The 27,895-nt window shown below is 41.3% G+C and overlaps 1 protein-coding gene across 11 annotated transcripts in view; it reads left to right on the forward strand.

Moving 5' to 3' along the window:
* The window catches only part of SCAI (suppressor of cancer cell invasion), a 190,187-nt gene that overhangs the window by 84,710 nt on the left and 77,582 nt on the right, over window positions 1–27,895 (forward strand). For 9 of the 11 annotated variants that reach the window (XR_012424400.1, XR_012424401.1, XR_012424398.1 and 6 more), the window contains one exon: window positions 7,935–8,066. Coding sequence is in view for 3 of the 11 variants with exons in the window: in XM_045372621.3 (XP_045228556.2) it covers window positions 7,935–8,066 (132 nt within the window). In the remaining 8 variants the exon portion in view is untranslated. Of the gene's footprint in view, window positions 1–4,169; window positions 4,293–7,934; window positions 8,067–27,895 lie in introns of all 11 variants that reach the window. The other 2 variants (XR_012424403.1, XM_045372623.3) reach the window with 1 other exon arrangement.

Here is a 27,895-nt window from a genome sequence, read left to right on the forward strand (position 1 = left end):
TTAATTTTAATTTTTTTTTTTGCGATAGGGTTCCACTCTGTCACCCAGGCTAGTGTGCAGTGGCGCGATCTTGGCTCACTGCAACCTCCACCTCCTGGGTTCAAGTGATTTTCCTGCCTCAGCCTCCCAAGTAGCTGGGATTACAGGCACCCATCAACACGCCCAGCTAATTTTTGTATTTTTAGTAGAGATGGGATTTCACCATGTTGGCCAATCTGGTCTCGAACTCCTGACCCCAGGTGATCCACCCACCTCAGCCTCCCAAAGTGCTGAGATTACAGGCATGAGCAACTGCGCTAGGCTTAGAATTTTTTTAGTAATGTTTTGGCTATTGATTTCTCACTTACTTGCCGTGTGGTCAGAAGGCATACTGTAATTTTAATTCTTTGTGACATGTAGGGACTTGGTTTATATCTAGCATAGAATTAGTATTTATTTACTTATTTGAGATGGAGTATTTTTGAGAATTAGTATTAATTAATTAATTTATTTATTTATTTGAACCACAGCAGCCGTCTAGAATTGATCTTTATGATTGCTCCATGGGTATGTGAATAAAAAAGACATAAACTACAGTTTGTAGCTGTATGGTTCTCTGCATTTCAGTTAGGTCAACTTTATTAATGAGGATTAAAAAAATCCTACTATCGTTAGTCTTTTTTTATTATTCTTTTGTTACTGAGGGATATGTTCTAAAATTTCCCATTATGATTGTGGATTTGTCTATTTCTTCGTTTAGTTTTATCCATTTTTGTTTATATATTTTGCGGCTATGTTATTAGGTGCATATGATATTTAGAAATATATTGAATTGGCTGGGCATGGTGGCTCATACCTGTAATCCCAGCACGTTGGGAAGCTGAGGCAGGGGGATCACCTGAGGTCGGGAGTTCAAGACCAGCCTAGCCAATATGGTGAAACAGTCTCTACTAAAAATACAAAAATTAGCCAGGCGTTGTGGTGCATGTCTGTAATCCCAGCTACTTGGGAGGCTGAGGCAGGAGAATCACTTGAACCTGGGAGGTGGAGGTTGCAGTGAGCCAAGATCCTGCCATTGTACTTCAGCCTGGGTGGTAACAGTGCAACTCTGTCTCAAAAAAAAAAAAAAAAAAAAAAAGATAAAAAGATAAAAGGGATATATTGAATTGAACACTTTGTCACTAGGAAATACTTTTCATCTATATTGATTTTTTTTTTTGGGGGGGGGACTTAAAGTCAGTGTTGCCTGATAATAACGTAGCTATGCTTCTTACCTTTTGGTTGATGTTTCAAGGTATGTATTTCCCATACTTTGACTTTCAACCTTTTTCAATCTTTTACTCATGTATTTTTTTTCTTAAATCCAATCTGATGGACTTCATCATTAAATTTTATTACTTAGTCCATTAAAATATATTGTAGCTACTGACATATTGTGTTTTAATTTTACTGTTATACTCTTTGCCTTCCATTTGTCCTGTCTTTTCTATAGTCATTCATTTTTTTTTTCTTTTTTTTTTTGAGATTGATTCTCACTGTGTCACCCAGGCTGAAGTGCAGTGGTGCGATCTTGGCTCACTGCAACCTTCACCTCCTGAGTAGCTGGGATTACAGGTGCGTGCCACCATGCCTATCTAATTTTTGTATTTTTAGTAGAGATGGGGTTTTGCCATGTTGGCCAGTCTGGTCTCGAACTCCTGATCTCAAGTGATCCGCCCACCTCAGCCTCCCAAAGTGCTGGGATTATAGGCGTGAGCTACCGCGCCGGGCCTTGCTTCTTTTTGGGAGGGGGAGTTTATAATTAAAACTATTCTATTGTTTGACTTCATTAGTACTTATACAGCATTTTACTTTTTTACTTTTTTTTTTTTTTTTTTGAGATGGAGTCTTGCTGTGATGCCAGGCTGGAGCACAGTGGTGCAATCTTGGCTCATTGCAACCTCCTACACCCTGGTTCAGATGATTCTCTTGCCTCAGCCTCCCGATTCTCTTTGCAGGCACGTGCCACCATGCCCAGCTAATTTCTGTGTTTTTAGTAGAGACACCGTTTCACCATGTTGGCCAGGATGGTCTTGATCTCCTGACTTCATGATCCACTTGCCTCGGCCTCCCAAAGTGCTGGGATTACAGGCGTGAGCCACCACACCCAGCCTTAAGTTCAGGTTTTATATCACTTTGTCCAAAACTATTATCATAATCCATTTCAATTCATAAGACTGAAATAAGTGCTTGAGGTATCTGAAGTTCTGTTGGAGGTTTAGTTGAAGAGCAAGAATAAATGTAACATGGGTTTAGCACTTAAGGACTTTTTTTTTTTTTCTTTTTTTTTTTTGAGACCGAGTCTCGCTCTGTTGCCCAGGCTGGGGCACAGTGGCACAATCTTGGCTCGCTGCAAGCTCCGCCTCCTGGGTTCATGCCGTTTTCCTGCCTCAGCCTCCCAAATAGCTGGGACTACAGGCGCCCACCACCACGCTGGGCTAATTTGTTGATTTTTAGTAGAGACGGGGTTTCACCGTGTTAGCCAGGATGGTCTCGATCTGCTGAGCTTGTGATCTGCCCGCCTCAGCTTCCCAAAGTGCTGGGATTACAGGCGTGAGCCACCACACCTGGCCAAGGACTTTATAATCTGGTATGACGTGAGGCACAGGTTTCTGTAATTAATTAGAGTAGAATGTGATAAGTAGCAGCTACAAGAAGGATGGTATATTTATAAAATACTTGAATAGAAACACTGAGAAAATCATGAAACACAAACTATTTGTCTTATGCGACCTAGCTGTATTAGTCCATTTTAATGCCACTCATAAAGACATACCTGAGACTGGGAAGAAAAAGAAGTTTAATTGGACTTATAGTTCCACATGGCTGGGGAGGCCTCAGAATCATGACCGGAGGCAAAAGGTACTTCTTACATGGCAGTGGCAAGAGAAAATGAGGAGGAAGCAAAAAGGAAACCCCTGAGAAAACCATCAGATCTCATGAGACTTACTCACTATCATGAAAATAACATGGGAAAGATGGCCTGATTCAGTTACCTCCCCTTGGGTCCCTCCCACAACACGTGGGAATTCTGGGAGATACAATTCAAGTTGAGATTTGGGTGGGCCAATCCATATCACTAGCATACTGAAAGATTTAAAAATATACATGATGATCTTTTTGGTTATGTATTCAGAATACCTGGCTGTTTGCAAGACAGTTGGAACTACTTTGAAGCCACTCTGAAGATGTCTGCTGAGAATTATCTTAACAAACAATGCTGTTGCTAGGATTACATATTAATGCCATCTTTATGTTGCCATATATCTTTATCAGTTTTCTTTCACTCTCTGCCAGGGCTTTTTTTTTTCATACTAAGCCTTCTAAGCCTGGCATATTTTACACTTATACCTCACATTTACAGCACATCTCAATTCAGAGTAGCCATGTTTCAGGTGCTAAATAGTGACAAATGGCTAATGACTACACTTTTGGACAATGTGTGTCTAGATGGTGAGATAGACTTTTCAGAAAACAAATAATTGGTATATTTGTTTAACTTTTTTGTGAAGTAACCGAAGAAGCCCCTACTGACTTGATCATAAGTAGGTGCCAGGGAGAGATTTAGATTTTCAAGAAAAGTTTCACTGAAAAGTCATTTGAATGGTGTCTTCAACTATGAATATAAATTTGGTAGGTGAACAAAATAGGCCAGGGGAATAGTATGTAAATCATGATGCTGTATAAGAGTAGGATTTGTTCAGAGGCTTTCAAGTGTTTTATTGTTGTCAGAGAATAGGTATGTGTGTGCTAATGGAAGGTGAGACTGGAAAGATAGATTTTGAAGAATGTCCCAGATGCTAGTGATTCTTCACCAGTTCTTGTGTTATGAGTAATTTACCAGTAATGACAGTTAACCTCAGGACAAATTTTCTGAAGTGTAATTGATAGATCTAATAGAATGACCGTTTAATGTCCCCTCATACATTCAGGGAAACTCACGGGTTTGAACTAATTTACACTGCCTCTAGCAACTGTGCTGGTTTCAGTGCATGTTCAACTGCTGTAGTTAGTATAGTTTTAATGTGCTTATTTTGCTGCATTAGGTTTGTATTTTGTTACTGTATTTTACTGTTTGTATTTTGTTCACCAATTTATTATTGGTAGTTGAACATCTTTCTTATTAACACTGAAATTTTACTCCTGTCTAGTCCTTAGACCCCATTCAGGCCTTACCAGTTGTCTCAATAGAAGGATCCAGGGAGAATCAGACATTATACCTCAGTTTTCCCTTTTCTTTGAAGGAACGGCCTTGACATTTTTGAAGATTACAGGTTGGTTATTCTGTAGAATGTCCCCCAACTTGGTTTTCTCTATTTCCTCATGATTAGACTCAGGCTACAGATCTTTGACGGGAACAACACTTCTCATTGCATGGGACTTTGATTTGTCTGATTACTAATGATGTTACTTTGATCATTTGATCAAGGCAGTGTCTGCCAGGTTTTACTGCTGTGAAGTTACTTTTCCCTTGGAAGTAATGTGTAGTTTATGGGGGAAGTATTCAGAAACTATCCCATTTACTACCACACTTTCCATTTATTCACTCATTTATTTATATCTGTATTGATTCATGATTTCTTATTTTGTCAATGGGTTTTAATCCATTGCTATTATTATTGGTATTGATGCTGAAATTACCCCATTTGGCCAGTGGGATCTCCTTCAATCTTGATCCTATGTCTTTTGGACATGTCTTTGGCATTCCTTGAGCACTTTCTTGCTTACTGCCACAAGATATTCCAGATTCATCCTGTACTTTTTCTACCCCTGTGCTATAATTAGTGAATTACAATTCTCCAAAGATGTCTGGTTCCTTTTATTGGAGAATGGTATTAGAGGTCAAGAGCTAGGTGCTAGAAACGTTCATACCACTGGGGAGGGAAGATGGTCACTGCTCCAAGGCCCTCTCAGTAGACAGAATTGCAGAGCTAGGGAGTATGCATCTGCGTGTGCTTATGTAGACACACACACCATGCATGTATGTCCATGTCTTCGGAAATCCATTAGTTCACTCATACTTACAGTTTATTATTTTTGAAACGGAGTCTTGCTCTGTCGCCCAGGCTGGAGTACAGTGGCATGATCTTGGCTCACCTCAACCTCCACCTCCTGGGTTCAAGTGATTCTCCTGCCTCAGCTGCCCAAGTGGCTGGGGACTACAGGCGCACCCCACCATGCTGGTCTAATTTTTGTATTTTTTTGGTGGAGATGGGTTTCACTGTGTTGCCCAGGCTGGTCTCAAACTCCTGACCTCAAATGATCCGCCCACCTTGGCCTTCCAGAGTGCTGAGATTACAGATGTGAGCCACCGCACCTGGCCCAGTTTCAATCCACAGAGTTCATTCTAACTTTTTCCATTTCCATATTTGCCATCTCCCTTCTCTGCCAAGTGAGAACTCTGGGTCCCATTGTCTTTAATAAATCTTTAAAAAAAAATGTTATTTTTTTTAAAGAGATGGGGCTCACTCTGTCACTCAGGCTGAAGTGCAGTGGAGGAATCACAGCTCACTGCACCCTTGAACTCCTGGCCTCAGTCGATTCTCCTGCCTCAGCCTCGTGAGTAGCTGGGACTATAGGCACCTGCCACCACATCTGGCTGATTTTAAAATTTTTTGTAGAGACAGGATCTCACTATGTTGCCCAGGCAGATCTCAAACTCCTAGCCTCAAGCAGGAGGCAGTGATCCTCCTGCTTCTGCCTCCCAAAGTGCTAGAGTTACAGGCATGAGCCACTGTGCCTGGCCCTTAATAGATCTTATTGATCCATCCCTCTCTATATAGCAAATCTCCCGTTGCTGCTTTGAACCCTTCTACATGGAGGTCCTGTCACTGTGCTTAGGCTCCTACTTTCCCTGCCAGTCCTCTGCCCTCATGGGTGCCCTCCTCACCACCCTCAGCCTTCAACATCCTGTGCAAGCTGGCCCTGCCTGCGAATGGCCTCCTCACATAGTTTCTATTCTGACAGCCATGCAGGTACCCTGGGATGTGGATACCTACGTGGTGGATATAAGAGTGAATTTTTCAGGAAGGGAAGAGAACTCTGATTTCCTAAGTTTTACTCTAATGGTTCTAGCTGTGGGATTATTTTGACATTCTTTGAGTCCTTTCAATTTAGGTGTTATATTTTCTCTAATTCTGGGAAATTTAGTCATTATTTCTGCAAATATTTCTTCACTCTCATTTGTGTTTTTCTCTCCTCCTGTGTAAGCTATTGTGTGGCAGTTGATTTCCCTCATTTCTCTATTTGGTCTCTTGCTTTTTCTTTTATGTATTTTATCTCTTTCTACTGTCTTTTGGCAGAGTACCCCAAATCTGATATTTTAGCTTATTAATTTGTTCAACTGTATCCTTTCTGTTCTTCAGTCGATCTATTAAATTTCGTTATTTCACCAATTGTATCACATTATTTCAGTGACTGTATTTTGTCTGCCTATTTTTACACCCTACACTAGGACCAAATTTTCCTGTATTGTTCCAGGGATTTCTGTCTGTGTGTAAACACAAATCAGTTTTTTTGTTTGTTTTGTTTTGTTTTGTTTTGTTTTGTTTTGAGACAGAGTCTCGCTCTGTCACCCAGGCTGGAGTGCAGTGGCGTGATCTCTGCTCACTGCAAACTCTGCCTCCTGAGTTCACGCCATCCTCCTAGCTCAGCCTCCCAAGTAGCTGGGACTACAGGCGCCCGCCACCACACCTGACTAATTTTTTGTATTTTTAGTAGAAACGGGGTTTCACCATGTTAGGCAGGATGGTCTCGATCTCCTGACCTCGTGATCCGCCTGCCTCGGCCTCCCAGAGTGCTGGGATTATAGGCATGAGCCACTGCGCGTGGCCACAAATCAGTTTTTAAAGTTTAGTTTAGGTTTGTATTGTACATACTGTCTGACAACTTACTGTTGTTTTTTTCTTTTTACATGGCAGGTTTATGAAATTGATTACAACTGGAGATAGTTTCAATTCAGTATAGTTTTAATACACCTCTGTGTGTGTACGTGTGTGTGTATTATGTGTGTGTGTGATTTTATATCCCTTTTATACTGAAGTGTGCTCATACCATTGCCTCACCTTCTTAAACACAGTTGTGAGTTAGTGATTGGGTAGAGTGCGGTGGTTAGTATTCCTAACCATTTTCGTCTTTGAGGCCTTTAGGTTGTTTTCAATTTTTAAATGTTATGATACTGAAACAAATACATGGATAAGGTGTTTTCCATTTGTGGGATAATTTTCCAGAAGGATTTATAGAATGGATCAAATTAACAAATAAATAAATAAATAAATATTTTTAGATTGTTAACCATGTAGAAGAATGCCTAGAACATAACAGGCATTTAAATAATATTTATTAGATGAAAGGATATTATAAAAATTGCTTTCTAATATGGTTCCAGTTTTCATCCATACCAATGACAGGAGATGATCTATTTTCTTTCCTTTTTTGTTTTTTTTTTTGTTTTTTTTTTGAGACGGCGTCTCACTGTGTCACCCAGGCTGGAGTGCAATGGCACGTCTCGGCTCACTGCAGCCTCCACCTCCCGGGATCAAGCAATTCTGCTGCCTCAGCCTCCTGAGTAGCTGGGACTACAGGCACCCACCGCCACGCCTGGCTAATTTTTGTATTTTTAGTAGAGACAGGCTTGCTCCATGTTGGCCGGGCTGGTCTCGAACTCCTGACCTCAGGTGATCTGCTCACCTCCTCCTCCCAAAGTTCTGGGATTACAGGTGTAAACCACCGCGCCCGACTGAGATGATCTGTTTTCTTACAGTATCTTACACTTAAATTATATTTTTATAATTTGATTGTAATCAGAAGAATTCTGTATCTGTCTTGGATAAAAAATACTATCAGATGATATAACTAAGGTTTTTTTCTATTTTTATTTTTACCTACTGGATGAATGAACATATGTTTTCTTACAGGACTGAATTTGCTCTTAAAGAAATCATGTCCTCTGGAGGTGCTGAAGATGATATCCCACAGGGAGAGAGGAAAACAGTTACAGATTTTTGTTATCTTCTGGATAAATCTAAGCAACTGTTCAATGGGTTAAGGTGAGTGGACTCTTGGTGCTTTGAACTTTTCTTTAGTTCTGCATTTTTTTTTTCTGGCTGATGTGTGGTAAGTTGCTGAAAATTATGGGTAGAATGTCATATACATTTCTATATTAGAGTAATCATAATTTTTTTCTTTGACATCATTTTTTAAATTCTTAGATTAAAAAAACAGTAGGAAAAGAGGATAACTTACACTGTTTTAGTCAAGTTAGAAAGAGCTATTTTGTGAGATGGTTTTGTATGCATTACTCACACCAGATCTGATTTTCATCTGGTTTTGCACATTAGGGTGTTGAGATCTGAGGGGCCTAGAAATGCATATGCAATTGAATGTGGAGCCTCCTGTTGCATTTTGTAATTTGTTTACTTGCTTGTTTCTTTTATTCTTTCTTTCTGTGCTTTCTGGGATGAAATGTCTGTGCCTAAAGTAATGATGGTCTACCAGATCGGGGTGGTGATGGCGGGGGGTGGGTAGAAAAAGTAATGATGGGTGTTATAAACCATGCTATTTATGATTTAACCTATATTTCAGTTCTTGAGAGTTTTAGGATATTCAGACCTAAAGCTTCATTAGCTTAGTACCAGTTAGAAGAAAATTCATACAATAGGTAAAATTCTAAGGATAAACAGGTTTTATTTTTGAAAATTTATGTAGAAAGGAATGATTGTAAAGATACCAAGTTATTTTAATTTATGGTTTATGGATAAAAATGCAATCTTTTAATCTTACATTTTATAATTGTATTATGCATCACCAGGTTTGGACATATACTGGCAAGGTTTATTTTTAAACCAGATAATTTATCTTTTTTAAAAAAATGTGAACTTTTCAAATACCCTTCTGTCTAAAGCTGCCCTTTAAATCATTCTCTTTTTCCTATATTCATTTGATTTGCTTCTTGACAGTTACCACTCTTAAAATTATTTACTTGCTTATTATGTCTGTCCTGCATTAAAATGAAATGTCCCTAAGAGCAGGCCCCTGTTTGTTACTGTTTCGCTAGTGTTTAAGCCCATGTCTTGCACATTGTAAATGCTTTGTGAATATTTGTTAAACGGAGGATTCCAAAGACAGTATTCTTAACTCCTGCACTCTGCTGCTTCCTATTTTGTGCTGCAGAGAAGATGTTTGAGATCACGTTTTTCTTTGGCTTTATAAATTAATTGTGTCTTTTAAAATAATATTTTCTTTCACTATTTTAATTCAGAAGTTTTCCTTGGTATGCCTGGGGTTTAAATCTTTTGTTTTCCTGTAATACATTGTTTTAAACCTCTTAAATTTCCTTACTTAGACTTTTTTTTTCTTTGCCTTCTAGGTATATTTTTTTTCTTCAACGTTATTTGTCACCCAGTATGTACCACATTCTGTGTTGGGTACGAAAATTCAGAGATAAAGCTAACAGTCCCTGCCCTCAATTACTCTATGACGCAATTATAAAAAAAAACAAAACCCAAAGCAAACGTCTGCTCACAGCTAGCCTCAGCTTTAGCACATCTAGTGAGTCTGTTTCCCACATATCTGTGTGCCTGTTGAAATTAAGTAAAAAGTTAAAAGAGGCCAGGCGTGGCAGGCAGCTCATGCCCATAATCCCAGCACTTAGGGAGGCTGAGGTGGGAGGATCACTCGAGCCCAGGAGTTTGAGATCAGCCTGGGCAACATGGTGAAACCTCATCTCTACAATAACATGAAAAAATTAGCTGGATGTGGTGGCAAGTGCCTAAAGTCACAGCTGCTCAGGAGTCTGAGGCCAGAGGATTGCTTGAGCCCAGGAGATCGAGGCTTCAGTGAGGTGTTATCACACCGCTGCACTCCAGCCTGGGTGACAGAGCAAGACCCTTAACCAAAAAATAAAAATAAAATCTTAAAGGGATTGTAGATTTAAAGGTAGGAAGACATTGAAAAGCTTGCATTTAAATCCCTTGTGTAACTTCTGGCACATGGGCTCTCAAACTCAAAACACTGACATAGTTATAATAGCTCGGACCCCTTTTTTTTGAGACAGTTTTATGGAGCTGTATTGACACACAATAAAATTTGCCCATTCAGCGTTTATAGTTGAAAAGTTTGATATGTTGCAGAGTTTTGCAGCTATTACTACAATTTAATTTTAGATCATTTTAATCACCCCCGAAAGAAATCCGGTTCCTATTAGCAGTGATTCTGCATTCTTCCAGACCTTAACCCCTGACAACCACTAATCTACTCTTTGTCTCTATGGATTTACCTATTTTTGATATTTTATATATTAAATAACTGGAATCCTACAATATGTGGTCTTCTATCATGCACTTCTTTTGTTAACATAATGTTTTTGAGGTTCATCTGTGTTGTAGCACATATCACTACTTTTATTACTGATTAATATTCCATCGTAAGGATTTATCACAATTTGTCCAGTCATCAGTTGGTGACATTTGAGTTTTTTGGCTATCAAGAATAATAGTCCTGTGAACATTTGTATACAAGTTTTTATGTGAGCATTTCTTTTTTTTTTTTGAGACGGCGTGTTGATCTTGTCATCCAGGCTGGAGTGCAATGACACAATTTCGACTCACTGCAACCTCTGCCTCCTGGGTTCAAGCGGTTCTCCTGCCTCAGCATCCCGAGTAGCTGAAATTACAGATGCCTGCCCTGCCCAACTAATTTTTGTATTTTTGGTATAGACAGATTGGCCAGGCTGGTCTCAAACTCCTGACTTCGGGTGATCCACCTGCCCCGGCCTCCCAAAGTGCTGCGATTACAATTATCTTGGCCATGTACCAAGGGGTAGAATTCCTGGGTCTTATGGTAATTCTGTGTTTAACCTTTTGAGGACCTACCAAACTGTTTTCCAAAGTGGCCTCATCACAAGTAATGTATTCCAGTTTCTCCTCCTCCTCACCCATACTTATTATTTTCTATCTTTTTGATTATAGACATCCTAGTGGATGTAAATGGTATCTCTTGGTGGTTTTGATTTGAATTTCCCTAATGTTGGGCATCTTTTTATGCACTTGTTAGCTATTTCTGTTTCTTCTTTGGGAAAACATCTGTTCTAATTCTTTGACTAGTTAAAAATTGGATTATTTTTAAAACTATTAATTTATAATTGTTTATATATTCTGGATACAAGTCCCTTGTAAGATGTGTGATTTGCAAATATATATTCTCTTACTCTGTGGAATGTCTTTTACTTTCTTTTCTTTTTTTTTTTTTTTTTTTTTTTGAGACGAAGTCTCACTCTTGTCTCCTAGGCTGGAGTGTGATTGTGTGATCTCGCTCACTGCAACCTCTGCCTCCCGGGTTCAAGGGATTCTCCTACCTCGGCACCCACGGCCCCCACTCCCCGAGTAGCTGGGATAACAGGCGCGTGCCAGCACGTCCAGCTAATTTTTGTATTTTTAGTAGAGACAGGGTTTCACCATGTTGGCCAGGCTGGTCTAGAACTCCTGACCTCATGTGATCCACCCGCCTCAACCTCCCAAAGTGCTGGAATTACAGCCATGAGCCACTGTGCCCAGCATGTCTTTTACTTTCTTAATGATATCCTTTGAAGCACAAATGTTTTTAATTTTAATACAGTTAAACTTGTCATTCTTTTCTTTCATTGCTTGTACTTTTGGTGTTGTGTCTAAGAAATCATTGCCTAACCTGAAAACTTATCCTGTGTTTTCTTCTAAGAGTTTTATAGCTTTAGCTCTTACATTTAGGTCTGCGATCCATTTTGAGTTTTTTTTATTTTAATTAATTTTTTTGAGATGGAGCCTTGCTCTGTCCCCTAGGCTGGAGTGCAGTGGCATGATCTCGGCTCTCTGCAGCCGAGTTCAAGCAATTCTCCTGCCTCAGCCTCCCTAGTAGTTGGAATTACAGGTGCGTACCACCATACTGTATTATTTTTAGTAGAAACGAGATTTCATCATGTTGGCCAGGCTGGTCTTGAACTCCTAACCTCAAGTGATCTGCCTGCCTCAGCCTCCCAAAATTCTGGGATTACAGGCATGAGCCACCATGCCCAGCCCATTTTGAGTTAATTTTTGTGTATGGAATGGGATGTTAGTTTTATGTTATTTTTTTAATGAGAAAAATATTTCCAATTGTTTTGATTATTGCATATTTTTCATTTTTTCTTTTTAAACATTGATACATAATAATTTTACATATGTGTGGGGCACATGAGATATTTTGATACATACATACCATTGTAATGATCACATTATGGATTTGGGATATCCATCACTTCAAACATTCATCATTTCTTTGTGTTGGGAACATTTCAAATCTACTCTTTGAGCTGTTTTGAAATATAAATCTTATATCCCAGGTATGGAGTAGTATCTTTCTAAGGTGCTGTTTTAAAATTTGACGATACTAATAATGATAAATTTTGGTCTATCACCTGGAGGAGTGGATAAGCAAATATACCAGGGATATATTTTCAGTGTTTTATTGAATGATCCTCTTCAATTTAAATAAGCTATAATTGGCTGGGCGCAGTGGCTCACGCCTGTAATCCCAGCACTTTGGGAGGCTGAGGTGGGCAGATCGCCTGAGGTCAGGAGTTCGAGACCAGCCTGGCCAACATGGTGAAACCCCGTCTCTACTAAAAACACAAAAATTAGCCAGGCGTGGTGGCACGCGCCTGTTATCTCAGCTACTCGGGAGGCTGTGACAGGAAAATCGCTTGAAGCCAGGAGGCAGAGGTTGCAGTGAGCCGAGATCACGCCACTGCACTCTACCCTAGGTGACAGAGCAAGACTCTATCTCTAAATAAATAAAGAAATAAATAAGCAAGCCAGCCAGCCAGCCAGCCATAATTATTTATTCAAAAATAGTTCTGTGGTGAGTAAAGTATGTATCTTCTGAAGACTTTTGGATTTTTGTTTGAGAGAGATGTGGTTGTCCAGTATAGCAGCTGTACTGCTTTCTTTTTTTGTTTATATAAATGAAAGTATCTCCAGGAGCAGTGGATGATACCTGTAATCCCAGCACTTTGGGAGGCCAAGGCAGGAGGATCACTTGAAGCCAAGAGCTCCAGACCCGTCTGGCGACATAGGAAGACTCCGTCTACCAAAAATTTAAAAATTAGCTGGGTGTGGTGGTGTGCACCTTTAGTCCCAGCAACTTGGAGGCTAAGGTGGGAGGATCACTTGAGCCCAGAGGTTTGAAGCTGCAGTGAGCTATGTTATGCCACTGTACTCCAGCCTGGGCAATGCAGTGAGACCCTGTCCCTTTTATAAAAAGAAAAGAGAAAAAAAGAAGTGTTCTTTGTTCAATATTAGACCTTGATTAGAAAGGGCTCTCTTTATCAGTTTTGTAGGCCTTCCTTAAAGTTCCCTGTGGTGGTGGGTTGGAGGTGTGTGTTGGCATTCTTGTCTACACTACTCTCCCTGTTTCCTGGCTAAAGAAGATCTTTGAGTTATGTCAATCAAAAACCTCTTTTCTTTCGAGTGTTGATGTTGCTTTATGAGCATTTCTTTAGAAAGAGACAAGATGGCCGGCTGCAGTGGCTCAAGCCTGTAATCCTAGCACTTTGGGAGGCTGAGACGGGCGGACCACAAGGTCAGGAGGTTGAGACCATCCGGCTAACACGGTGAAACCCCGTCTCTACTAAAAAATACAAAAAACTATCCGGGCGAGGTGGCGGGTGCCTGTAGTCCCAGCTACTCGGGAGGCTGAGGCAGGAGAATGGCGTGAACCTGGGAGGCGGAGCTTGCAGCGAGCTGAGATCCGGCCACTGCACTCCAGCCTGGGCAACAGAGCGAGACTCCGTCTCAAAAAAAAAAAAAAAAAAAAAGACAAGATTTATTTTGGAATAATTATGAGGTTTTTTTGGTTGCTATCCCCCTGTGCCCACCCCCACCCCCTTATTTAAATTGGTCTGAGTAGGTCCATGGTCCTTATAGAGAAAAAGAAATGTTTTGGTAGTGGTCTAGACCAGCATTGGAGTTTGGGAAAATGGAATGAAGTGGGATCCAGCTGTAATAGTGTCAGTTTTTAATATTAAGCCCTTTCCCTCTAGCAGTCTTTTCACTGTTAGTGCTTGTCTTTTTTTTTTTTTCTTTTCGTTTTCCACATGTTCTGACATGCCTTTCTTTTTGCTTGCTTTCTTCAATTCACGAACTGTGTATTAAACTTATTACTGAAGTATAATTGACTTGCAGAAAAGTGCACATGCTGTAAGTGTATTTTTAAGAAACTGAACACATCCATGTGACTTGTATTCAGATGAAGAAGTAGAACACACAGCACCTCAGAAACCTCCCCTGTTGTGTTCCCTGTTACTTGGACTTTTTAACTCTTTATGAGCTGAGTGAAAAAGGGCATTTCAGTGCATGAAAGGTTTCAGATTTTTGTATAATGTCTCATTTGGGGTATAATAAATTCTCTTTTTACTCTTGGACGTGTATCTTTCCAAGTTATATTAAGCTGTTCATCTAAGTTGTCAGAGCCTTTCATTTTCCCAGCTGTGAATATCTTAATGGAGTGTTTTTCTCGACTGAAAATACCTTCTTATAATATGTGCATAATAGTTTATCTCTTCCTTCCACTCACTGTGTAAGAAAACATATTCCAAAAAAATAAGAATTGGATGAAGTGAATGATGTTTCGCATATAATGGCTCTTGCATGTAGTTACAATAGTAATGAAGTGAGAATAATGTTAGAAAAAGCTTTGAATGCTGTCAGAAAATGATCAAAAGCCCAAGTGCTTGCAGGGTTCTGGTTGCCATGGTGACTAAGACTGTCAAAGCAGAATGGAATACTTAGTGGGATTATATAAGGCAGCATCTCGAGACATGTATTTGAGAAACACAGCTGTGTCTATCAGTGATATCCCTAACTTGCAGTGTTTTGCAAAAGCAGAGGCCTCCAAGTCGCCGATTATTTGACTCCAGAGGAGCAAATACACAAAGCCAAAGAAGCCTTGGAGGCCACTGATAGTATATATAATGCTATTATTACAGTACATATAATAGTATATATAGTGTGAGTATGTGTGTATGTATATTTTTTTAATTGGGAGGTGCCCCAAAGTGAAGTGTAATAGTCTTAAGTGAAAATAATTACAGAATTTATTTTTATTAAATATGCTCCCAGCCAGGCGCGGTGGCTCACGCCTGTAATCCCAGCACTCTGGGAGGCCAAGGCAGGTGGATCACATGAGGTCAGGAGTTTTGAGACCAGCCTGACCAACATGGAGAAACGCTGTCTCTACTAAAAATACAAAATTACCTGGACGTGGTGTCACATGCCTGTGACCCCAGGTACTTGGGAGGCTGAGGAAGGAGAATCGCTTGAACCCAGGAGGCGGATGTTGTGGTGACCCGAGATTGCGCCATTGCCTCCAGCCTGGGCAACAAGAGCAAAACTCCATCTCCAAAAATAAAATAAAATGAAATAAAAATCAATAAATATACTCCCAGTATTCAACTTAAGAAAGAAAGTTTCTATAATGCTTCCTTTAGAAGCCTGTTTTTAGGATTCCCTTTTTCCTAAAGAGGAGAGGACAACTGAGAAATTAACAGTTTGTTCCATTGACCCTCCCCTGCCCTTTTCTTCTTCTCTTTTCTTCTTTCCTCCCCTTCTCCTCCTCCTTTAGAAAATTAACATTCTCTTAGAGGCTAGTTCTGCAAACTGGTAATGGCAAGGTTATTGTTATTGAAAGAAATAACCATGTTATTTTAAAGAGTATACCCTAAACTGTCTGAACAAGCCTGTGGTATAGGCTGTCATTTTATATGGCTTACCACCAAAAGAACTGGACTTGCCTTTGAGGTAGACTGCCACCAGAGTTCAGTAGGTATCTTGATTGCATGCTCTCGAAAATCATTGATTGACTAGACTGGTCATGGTGGCTCTTGCCTGTAATCCCAGCACTTTGGGAGGCTGAGGTGGGTCGATCACTTGAGGTCAGGAGTTCGAGACCAGCCTCACCAAAGTGGTGAAACCCCATCTCTACTAAAAATACAAAATTAGCTGGGCGTAGTGGCACACACCTGTAATCCCAGCTACTTGGGAGACTGAGGCAGGAGAAGTCGCTTGAACCCAGGCAGCGGAAGTTGCAGTGAGCTGAGATTGCGCCATTGCATTCTAGCCTGGGCAACGAGAGTGAAACGCCATCTTGAAAAAAAAAAAAAAGAAAATCATTGACTAATAGAAATTTAACATAAGCCACAAATGTTATTTTAAATTTTCTAGCCACATTAAAAACTAAAAAGAAACAAGTGAAATTAATTTTAATAATATTTGATCCAATAAATAAAAAATATTCCACTTCATCATAAATCGATAGAGAAAAATTAGTGATGAGATATTTGACATTGTTTTTTATGCTAAGTCTTTGAAACTCGGTGAGTATTTTATACTTACATACATTTCAGGTAAGATGAACTACATTCAAGTGCTTAGTAGCCATGTGTGGTTGTTTGCTCAGGCAAAATTCCTCCCAGTTTTAGTTTCTGTTCTCCTAATGACCCACTGTGCTTTCTGGTGAATCCATATTGGCTATTTTGGGATTGTCTTCTTCACTGGTCCATGAGATGTTCCCAGTTTTGCTTCCTGTGTCTCCTCCAGCATAGATGCTAATAGCATGCAGGTCTTTTGGCTGTTGGTAATTTATCTCCAATCACCCGTATTTTGTGATGGTTACCATATTACGTTATTAGTTTGCTATGGCTGCCATAATAAGGTGCCATAGACTCAGTAGCTTAATCAACAGAAATGCATTTTCTCACAGTTCTGGAGGCCGGAAGTCCAAGATCAAGATGTCAGCAGGTTCAGTTTCTTCTGAGCCCTGTCTCCTTGGATTGCAGATGGATGCCTCCTTCCTGTGCCCTCACATGGTCATCTTTGCATGCATTTGTGCCCTGGCACCTCTCTGTATGTCCTAATGTCTTCTTCTAAGGGCACAACTCATATTGTATTAAAACCTTTCCTAAAGGCTTCTTTTTTTTTTTTAATTTTTTTTTATTATTATACTTTAAGTTCTAGGGTACATGTGCATAACGTGCAGGTTTGTTACATATGTATACTTGTGCCCTGTTGCTGTGCTGCACCCATCAACTCGTCAGCACCCATCAACTCGTCATTTACATCAGGTATAACTCCCAGTGCAATCCCTCCCACCTCCCCCCTCCCCATGATAGGCCCCGGTGTGTGATGTTCCCCTTCCCGAGTCTAAGTGATCTCATTAAGGCTTCTTTTTAATTACCTCTTTAAAGGCCCTATCTCCAGATACAGTGAAATTCTGAGATATTGGGAGTTAGAGCTTCAACGTACGAGTTTTGGGGATAACAATTCGGCCCATAACCCGTGGTTTTATTGAAATGTTACTGGTGGGTTTTGCTTTGTTATCTGTTTGTTCTGCCTGTGTTGGGAAGGTATCTGAATAGATTCAATACTATGCTGTCACCATTTCCCCAGAATCTAGAAAATTGACTATTTAAATGCTATACTAAAATAATAAACAATAAAATTGATTAGTATATTCTATTATAATATTGTATATCAAAGTCAGTATAACGTGGTCTTATATGTTAGCTCCCTCTAAGATCTTGTCAGGTCTGACTAGAAACATAGAGCATCTTCCCCTTTAAAGCTGCTGGTAGAAGCTGGATCGGGAATTGGTTAGGGGAGAGGTAGTTGTAGTTAGTTGGTTTTTGTTTTTGTTTTTGTTTAAATTTCAGTAGGTTTTTGGGAAACAGGTGTGTTTGGTTCCATGAATAATTTCTTTAGTGGTGATTTCTGAGATTTTGGTGCACTTATCACCCAGGCAGTATACACTGTACCCAGTGTGTAGTCTTTTATCCCTCACGCCCCTCCTACCTTTTCCTGAGAGTCCCTGAAGTCCATGCGTCATTCTTTTGTCTTTGTATCCTCATAGCTTTGCTTCCACCTATGACTGAGAACATAGGATGTTTGGTTTTCCATTCGTGAGTTACTTAACTTAGAATAATGGTCTCCAATTCCATCCAGGTTGCTGCAAATGCCATTATTTCGTTCCTTTTATGGCCTATTTTATATATATATAATACCACCATATATATATGTCACAATTTATTTATCTACTTGTTGATTGTTGGGCACTTGGGCTGGTTCCATATTTTTGCAATTGCAGATTGTGCTGTTACAACCATGTGTGTGCAAGTGTCTGTTTTGTGTAATGACTTCTTTTCCTCTGGGTAGATACCCAGTAGTGGGATTGCTGGATCAAATGGTAGTTTTACTTTTAGTCATTGAAGGAATCTCCACACTGTTTTCCATAGTGGTTGTACTAGTTTACATTCCCACCAGCAGTGTAACAGTGTTCCCTTTTAGCCATATCCAATAGTGGTTAGTTTTTAAGATTCTTCAGGAGAAGTATAGAGAGAAAATTAAAAAGATATGTTAAGAACCCCAAAGAATTCATTAAATCCTCAAAACAATGTCATTAGTGTCTATTATCTTGGTTCTACAGATGAGAAAAACAAAGCTTTGCCAGATAAAGCCGTAGCCTGTGTTAATGTGATAGATTATAATTAGAGAAGTGCTACTTCCGAGTTTTTCCTCAATTTAGGAGTAAGGATTCCAAACACAGACGAATGTTTGACTCTAAGAATAGAGGCAGGCTAGGCACAGCGACTCATGCCTGTAGTTCCAGCACTTTGGGAGGCCAAGGCGAGAGGATTGCCTGAGCTCAGGAGTTTAAGACCAGTCTAGGCAACAAAATGATGGTTGTAAACAACCGTCTACACAATGAAAAATATAGCTGGGTGTGTTTGTGCATGCCTGTAGTCCAGCTGCTCAAGAGGTTGAGGCGAGAGGATTGCTTGAAGCCAGGAGTGCAAGACCAGCCTGAGCAACACAGTGAGACCTCATCTCTATAGAAAATTTTAAAAATTAGTTGGCCAGGTGCGGTGGCTCATGCCTATAATCCCAGCACTTTGGGAGGCTAAGGTAGGCAGATCACTTGAGGCCAGGAGTTTGAGATCATCCTGGTCAACATGGTGACACCACATCTCTACTAAAAATACAAAAATTAGCCGGAAAAAAAAAAATTAGCCAGGCATGGTGGTGCATGCCTAAAAATGTCACAGGATCCTTAGGGTGTTATTTTTCCAGCCAGAAACCTCTGTGACTAGTGGCGCCTTTGCCCGAGTTTTGCTTGGGCTCACTGTGCTTGTTCCCCCTACTCAGCCTGGCAGGTTATGCTTGGCTTATGCTACTGGCCCAGATCCCACACCTGCCAAGGGTAGGCCAGGTATGGAGCCGTGAGAGGGGTGTTAGCGAATGGGCATGGGGTCTGGCCACTGTGCACAGCCAAGCAAGCTAGCTGCCGTGGTGGGGCAGGCATCTCCAGGCACTGGTGCCATACAAGGCTGCAGCTGGATTAGATGTACCTCAAGCGGCTTCCACTGCAGGCACCACATCTGGGCGAGGGGAACATGATGGTGGTGCCCAGAAGCTTGGAGACGCCAGGAACTGCAGAGCCCCAAAGAAGATGTCACAGCCCTGGCTCAGGGAGCCCGTAGGTCTGGGCTCCCAAAGGGCCTCGGCTCTTTCTTTCTCGTCACCCACAATGTGGCGAGCAAGTGGGCATGTTTCAGTCCCGTTTGCGTTACCATTTTTTGAGTCCCAAAATTTGCCAGGTCTTGAGTTCTTGTCCTGCGCCCAGGAAGAATGAGGTATGTGGACAACTGGAGGGTGAACAAGGTGGAGAGGAGCTTCACTGAGTGACAGAAGAGCTCTCAGGAGACCCCTAGTAGGTAACTCCTTTCTGCAAGCCAGTTGTCCAGGCAAGTGTCCAGCTCTTAGCAGAGAGGAGACCTATAGAAGGTAGCTCCTTCCTGCAGGCAGATCATCCCAGCAAGTGTCCAGCTCTCAGAAGAAAGGAGAGCCATAGTGGGTAGCTCTTTTCTGTAGGCATGTCATACCAGAGAGGGTATGAGTCTGGCTTTCTGGGGGTTTTTGTGCTCAGAATGGAGGAAGTGTGTGCTGATTGGTCCATGGGAGACCACGGATGGGCCTGGAAAAAGCACCCTGAGTTCTCACTCTGGGCCATGGACTTCAACCAGAACTGGCAGCCTCAACCCTCCAGGCCCCCCTCCCATGCTCATCAGTACCCAAAGTCTGGAGAGGGCCAAGGCAGCAGGGAGCTTGTGTGTCAGTGCCACCATGAGCACACCCAGTCAGTTGTGACAGCTCCCAGGCTTGGCCACAACTTTGCTCCACCCCAGAGTGGGTGCCAGAAGCTGGGAGAGGCCAGGGAGCAGGAGCAGGTACTTTCAAGCATGTGGGGGCAGGGAGCTTCTTAAGACCCTGAGAACGCAGGGAAGCGTGGGTCCAAAGCCGCAGCTGGGTAGCTGCAGCTGTGCCCAGGAGCGCTGGACTCCCACCCCTCCAACTCAGTAGGTGGCCTGGCTTCCACCTGTTCCTGGCCTCCACCCATTCTGCAGAGCATGAAGCCCTGGTCACAACTCCCCCACTGCAGTTGGCATCCCTGCAGCAGCTGTTCCAGATGGGCTGCCACCACCATCATAATCCCAGCTACTTGAGAGGCTAAGGCTTGAGAATCGCTTGAACCTGGGAGGAAGAGATTGCAGTGAGTGGAGATCACACCACTGTACTCCAGCTTGGGCAACACAGCGAGACCCTGTCTCAAAAAAAAAAAAATATTAGCTGAGTGTGGTGGTATGCACCTGTAGTCCCAGCTACTCAGGAGGCTGAGGCAGGAGAATTGCTTGAGCCCAGGAGTTAGAGGCTGCAGTGAGCTATGATCATGTTATTGCATACCAACTTGGAGGAATAGAGTGAGACCATGTCTTTAAAAACAAACAAACAAACAACAATAAAAAAAAAAAACCCCACTGGATCTACCAATGGGTAAAAGCAGATACTGGTGCTAGAACAAGGAAATGCTCAATTGGGCTTTACAAGTCTCAGATGCAGTTTGGTCTGTGTTGTATACACATGAACACAGAAACATGGATTGGAACAGAGATGTCCCTGTAATATAGTCCTCTCTGTTTAAGCCAGAATATGTGAGTGGGGCAGTGTGCTCTTTGACTGAAAACCTGATTCAGAGAAGTTGGCTTTTTCCTTTGCCTTTGACCACAGCTTTGTTGGAGGTCAGCAGCATCCTAAGAGCTAGGGAACAGGCCAGGCACGGTGGCTTACGCCTGTAATCCCAGCACTCTGGGAAGCCAAGGCAGGTGGATCACTTGATGTCAGGAGTTCAAGACCAGCCTGGCCAACATGGCGAAACCTCGTCTCTACTAAAAATTCAAAGCAATTAGCTGGTAGTGGTGGCAAATGCCTGTAATCCCAGCTACTCAGGAAGCTGAGGCATGAGAATTGCTTGAACCTGGGAGGTGGAGGTTGCAGTGAGTCAAGATCATGCCACTGTACCCCAGCCTGGGTGAAGTGAGACTCTGTCTGGGGGGGGGGGGGGGGGGGAAGCCAGGGAGCAGAATGTGATTCCAGAAAAGAACTAAGAACTTTATTTGCATACAAAATCCAGGTGGTTATTCCACATGGTAGAAAAGAGGATTGGATTAGAAGGTAGGTTTGAATTTGAATCATAGCTCTACAGCTTACTGGCCATGATTCCTAAGTAACTTCCTGTATGTATGTTTCTTTTTGTATATGTATGTGTGTATATATACACACACATACTCCAGTGGAAGCTATGCATTTAGGGACTGGACTAAGGAAAGAGAAGTTAATGGAAGAGATTGTAAGGACAGAAAAAAGAGTTACAAAATGGTGAGAAAGTGGTGAACAGTGTAATGCCATAGAGAGGACTGATAAAGGAGGACTGAAAGCTGCCCCCTTGGACTTGGATTTTAGGTGTACGTAGGGATCAATGATCTTATCTAATTCAGTTTAGTAAAGATGGGGGATTTACAGAAAATTTACAGAGATTTCCTGAGTTTTGAGATCTCAACATTACATTTGAAACATCCCTGATAATCAGGTTTAATTATTTGCTCTGCATTTCTTCCTAACATAGTCTCCTGAGTTCTATTGATACAATTGAGGATTTCAATAAAGAGAGATAAGTGTCACAGTTTTACTTTCCTCCAAAATCTTGGAAAAAAGAATATGATTAGCTAATTTATAACATAGGTGCCTTTGCAGAATGTGAAATATAAGGTCATTTAAATTATGGGATAATTCAGAGCCCTATTTAATTTAATTCTATGGACCATTAATTTCCCATCTTTGCTGACAGTAATAATGACCAAATGATATATTCAGAGTTCAAAATCAGAGTCAAGCTCTGAGTAGTAGAGGAGTTTTTTTGAAACTCTTTATAGATTACCTTAGTTAATTTTAGATGCTGATCATATAGTGGTTCGTATATTAACTTCTATGATATGTCTCATTAGGAAAAGGATGATCATAGGAGTTTTCCTATGGGAAAACTTTAAAAAATTTAAACCTACTTTGAAAAAGAAACTGGTGTCTTGCCGGGCATGGTGGCTTGAGCCTGTAATCCCAGCACTTTGGGAGGCCGAGGCAGGTGGATCACCTGAGGTTGGGAGTTCAAGACCAGCCTGACCAACATGGAGAAACCCCGTCTCTACTAAAAATACAGAATTAGCCGGGATGGTGGCACGTGCCTGTAATCTCAGCTACTCGGGAGGCTGAGGCAGGAGAACCGCTTAAACCCGGGAGGCGGAGGTTGCGGTGAGCCGAGATCGCGCCAGTGCACTCCAGCCTGGGCAAAAAGAGCAAAACTCTGTCTCCAAAAAAAAAAAAAAGAAGAAACTAGTGTCTTTATAAATGATTTAGACTGGAATAGTAGATATTCTAATTTATTTTGAGGAAAATAGTATAGCAGTTAGCTAACATTGTTCATAGCTATAAATCGGAAAATATTTATATATTACAACTTACTGTTAGGAGCCCTAGTATAGCATTTTAGATTACTTTTTATGTACTTTTAGCCTGCAAACAAAGTCTCCTTCCTTTATAAGCCTTTTTACTTGACATCTGAAATAAAACACTGACTTCTAGTTCTGTTTTCTCCCTTAACAGGATGTATTACAGAGATTTATTAATTTTATCAGTTTTGGAAACTCAAAGAAACTTGCAGGCAAATGCTTACTTGAAAAATTGCCTGAAGACTTTATATAGTATCCTTAATGAAACACAGTAATTGTCAGTTGTCACAAGGTTGGTGTTGCTGACGAATGCTTGTACATAATAATACAGTCTTGGCCGGGCGCGGTGGCTCAAGCCTGTAATCCCAGCACTTTGGGAGGCCGAGACGGGCGGATCACGAGGTCAGGAGATCGAGACCATCCTGGCTAACACGGTGAAACCCCGTCTCTACTAAAAAATACAAAAAACTAGCCGGGCGCGGTGGCGGGCGCCTGTAGTCCCAACTACTCGGGAGGCTGAGGCAGGAGAATGGCGGGAACCCGGGAGGCGGAGCTTGCAGTGAGCTGAGATCCGGCCACTGCACTCCAGCCTGGGCGGCAGAGCGAGACTCCGTCTCAAAAAAAAAAAAAAATACAGTCTTCCTAACAGCAGCAGCTTCATAAGAGTCTTAAAGTTTCTAGAAGCAACTTACATTTAAAAATATCTGATTAGGTCTTCCTAATGTAACCTCTCATTAGAGATCCATGGAGACATAAAAAGATGAAAACTTACAATAAATGTGGGGAAACTAATATCTATAGTTAACCTATTTCTGTAATCTGAAATGAATTTCAGCTTATAAGGAAAATGGAAATGGATTTTTAAAATGCAGTTTTCAACTTGCTAATTCTTGCTATTGTGCCTGAAAATTTCAGGTGGGAAAACATTTTGCTTTCTTATCCGTTATCTTAACATCTGGTACAAAAATGCAGATCTTTTTTCACTCTTCACTTCCACCTACAGAAATTGACCTTTCATTCATATTGTATAGCTATTCAAATTTATTAATATGAAGATATTTATTACAGCATTTTTAAAACAGGGAGGCTGGGCACAGTGGGTCACACTTGTAATCCCAGCACTTTGGGAGGCCAAGACGGGCAGATCACTTGAGGTCAGTAGTTCAAGACCAGCCTGCCCAATATGGTGAAACCCCGTTTCTATTAAAAATACAAAAAAAAAAAAAAAAAAAAAAATTAGCTGGCCATGGTGGTGTGCACCTGTAATCCCATCTACTTAGGAGGCTGAGGCAGGAGAATCGCTTGAACCCAGGAGGCAGAGGTTGCGGTGAACCAAGATTGTGCCACTGCACTCTAGCCTGGGCAGCAGAGCGAGACTCCGTCTCTAAATAAATAAATAAATAAATAAACAAAACAGGGAAAACTAGAAAGAGTATCAATGTTCATCAGGAAGATATTGATTAAATAAGTTGGTCCATTATATACTGCTTTGTACACGGTAACTATTGATATAATTCTCTATGTATTAAAGAAACCGGATATATTCTTAAATTAAATAGACATGTTGCAGGACTTTATATGTAGTTTGATCCCATTGGTGTAAAATAATGGAAAAACTCATGTATATACTTAAATGTGCACAGAGAAAAAAATCATTCTTTGTTGTTTGTTTCTTGAGACAGAGTCTCACCCTCACTCACCCAGGCTGGAGTGCAGTGGGCACGATTATGACTCACTGCAGCCTCGACCTCCAGGGCTCAAGCAATCGTCCCATCTCAGCCACCCAAGTAGCTGGGACCATAGGCGCCTGCGACCACACTTGGCTAATTTATTGTGTTTTCTTATAGAGATGGGCTCTCCCTATGTTGCCCAGGTTGGTCTTGAACTCCTGGACTCAAGTGATCCTCCCACCTCAGCCTCCCAAAGTGCTGGGATTATAGGTGTGAGCCACAGCGCCCCGCCAAAATCATTCTTATTGGTGGTGGTTTGTGGGTAATAAAGTTGAAAGGAGAAGCAAGAGAACATTGTTTTTACTTTTTGCTTTATATACTTTACAGTATATTGTTTTCTAAGAGACTTTTATTATTTTCATAATTGAGAAGGAAAGAAACATAAGTTCTCTGTGATAGATTGTTTGTAAAATGATTCCCTTCCCTGAATCCATGCTTGTTACTATTTCTCTCCCACTTTGCCTCTGGGTTGGGCTAATAGATTTGCTTTGGCCAGTGGGACAGTTGCAAACATGATCCAAATACTTGAAAAATGCACATTAGAGCTCGCCTTCTCTTCTGCTGCTCTTAAAACCTTGTAACCAAGCCCCATATAAACAAACCCAACCTGGTCCTGGACATTTGAGAGAAGCCACAGACCACTAGCTGTCTGAGTTGCTTGAGTGAGATCTGACTGAGACTGGCAGAACTGTCCAACTGAACTCAGCTGTAATTGCCTACCCACAGAATGATTAGCGACTACATGGTCTTTGTTTTAAGCTTCTTGAGTTTTGAGGTGGCTTGTTATGCAGCAAAAGTTAATCTATAAAGTCTCCAGTGGTGAGATCAGCACTTGCCCTTCTGCGTTATTACTGCTTTATGAGATACCCAGATTGCTATTTCTTTCTTTTTCTTTTTCTTTTTTTTTTTTTTTTTTGAGACGGAGTCCAGCTCTGTTGCCAGGCTGGAGTGCAGTGGCGTGATCTTGACTCACTACAACCTCCACCTCCCGGGTTCAAGCGATTCTCCTGCCTCTGCCTCCCAAGTAGCTGGGACTACAGATGCGTGCCACCACACCCAGCTAATTTTTTTGTATTTTTAGTAGAGATGGGGTTTCACCATGTTGGCCAGAATGGTCTGCTCTCTTGACCTCGTGATCTGCTCACCTTGGCCTCCGAAAGTGCTGGGATTACAGGTGTGAGCCACCGTGCCCGGCCCCAGTTTACTATTTCTAAAAATTAAGCAGAATGTAAGAGGGGGAGGAAATATTGTCACTGTCACAATGTACATACTGAGAGCTATGAAACCAATGAGTAAAGATCAATTGGCCGGGTATAATAAACTTTCAGAAGATTGTTTTTGGTAATAAAATGCCACAGATCATGGCTTCTGTGAAAGCGCATAAAACTATAAGGAGAGAACAGGCTAAGGTTAAATAAAGCAAGAAAGATGTTCAGGAAAGCAAAAATGCAGTATCAGGATTAAAATTCACATCAAAGACAATAGAGCAAAACTGATACTTAGACAAGATGCTGTGCCTCAGGGTGACGTGACCTCAGACTAATCCTACTGATGCTTCAAAACATTTAGCTAGCGATATTCAGGAAGAACTGGAGATGATCTCTCAGTATCCTGAGAAAATGATAAATACAAAGTCAAGAGAATGAAGATGATACAACTAAAGAAGTACCAATATTTTTGATGGAGAAATCAGAAAAGTTGCAATAGAAAAAATAAAGATGAAATTTTAAAAAACATTCTACAGCATTTGGAAAACATCTAGGTAAGCAGATCAAGAGGACATATTCAGAAAACATGCTGGTTTGAGGGAAAAATTATTTGGAGACACACAGCTGCTGACCAAGAAATAGCTCAAAAGGAAATCGTAAATTAGATGTCATGGTATTACAGGCTTGGTGAACTACCAATGTGCGCTGCACCCAGTTTATCTCAAGAAAAACATTTTAACAAAACGTAGCAGCTTGAGCTAGCCACACTGATAGGCCTTGTTTTGTGGCTTTCTCAATGATGTTTTAAAAGGAAATTATTCCTTTTCTTTTTTTTTGAGGTAGAGTCTTGTTAGACTGCAGTGGCGCAATCATGGCTTACTGCAGCTTTGACCTCCTGGGCTCAATTGAGCCTCCCATCTCAGCTCCACGAGTAGCTAGCAGTACAGGCCTGTGCCACCATGCCTGGCTGATTTGTGTATTTTTTGTAGAGACAGGGTTTTGCCATGTTGCCCAGGCTGGGCATGCCCAGGCTCAAGTGATCTGCCCGCCTTGGCCCCTCAAAGTGCTGAGATTGCAGGCATGAGCCACTGCACTGACCTGTTATTTATTTTGATGGCCCCAAAAAATGGGCACAAGAAATTCTTTTTTTTTTTTCTCCTGAGATGGAGTTTCACTCTTGTTGCCCAGGCTGGAGTGCAGTGGCACAATCTCGGCTCACTGCAACCTCTGCCTCCCAGGTTCAAGCAATTCTCCTGCCTCAGCCTCCAAAGTAGCTGGGATTACAGGCGCCCACCACCACACCCGACTAATTTTTTGTGTTTTTAGTAGAGACAGGTTTTCACCATGTTGGCCAGGCTGGTCTCAAATTCCTGACCTCAAATGATCCACCCGCCTCGGTCTCCCAATGTGCTGGTATTACAGGCTTGAGCCACTGCACGTGGCCAAGAAATTCTTCTATAAAACCCTTTCCTTCAGGCAGTTAGATCACTAATAGTCTTAGACAGCCAATGAAACAAATATAATTTCCTTATTTAAGGTGACAAATATGACCAGGAAACAGTCTGGCAAGAAATACACTAAAATATTAAATGGAAATTGGTAGATCATGGGATTGTTCTTTTTCATCTTGTACTTTTTTTTCCTTTTTCTTTTTTTGTAGGGATAGAGTCTTACTATATTGCCCAGGCTGGTCTTGACCTCCTTGGCTCAAATGATACTCTCACTTCAGCCTCCCAAGGAACTGGGACCGTAGGCATGTAGTCCTACCAGGCCTGGCTAATGTGTGTGGTTTTGTTTTTTTTTTTTTTAATGAGACAGAAGTTTTGCTCTTGTTGCCCAGGGCTGGAGTGCAGTGGTGCGGTCTTCGCTCACTGCAACTTCTGCTTCCCAGGTTCAAGCGATTCCCCTGTGTCAGCCTCCTAAGTAGCTGGGATTATGGGCACCTGCCACCACACCCGGCTAATTTTTGTCTTTTTAGTAGAGACAGGGTTTCACCATATTGGCCAGGATGGTCTGGAACTCCTGACCTCAGGTGATCAGCA

The sequence above is a fragment of the Macaca fascicularis genome, chromosome 15 (genome assembly GCF_037993035.2).
Source record: "Macaca fascicularis isolate 582-1 chromosome 15, T2T-MFA8v1.1".
NCBI lineage: Eukaryota > Metazoa > Chordata > Mammalia > Primates > Cercopithecidae > Macaca > Macaca fascicularis.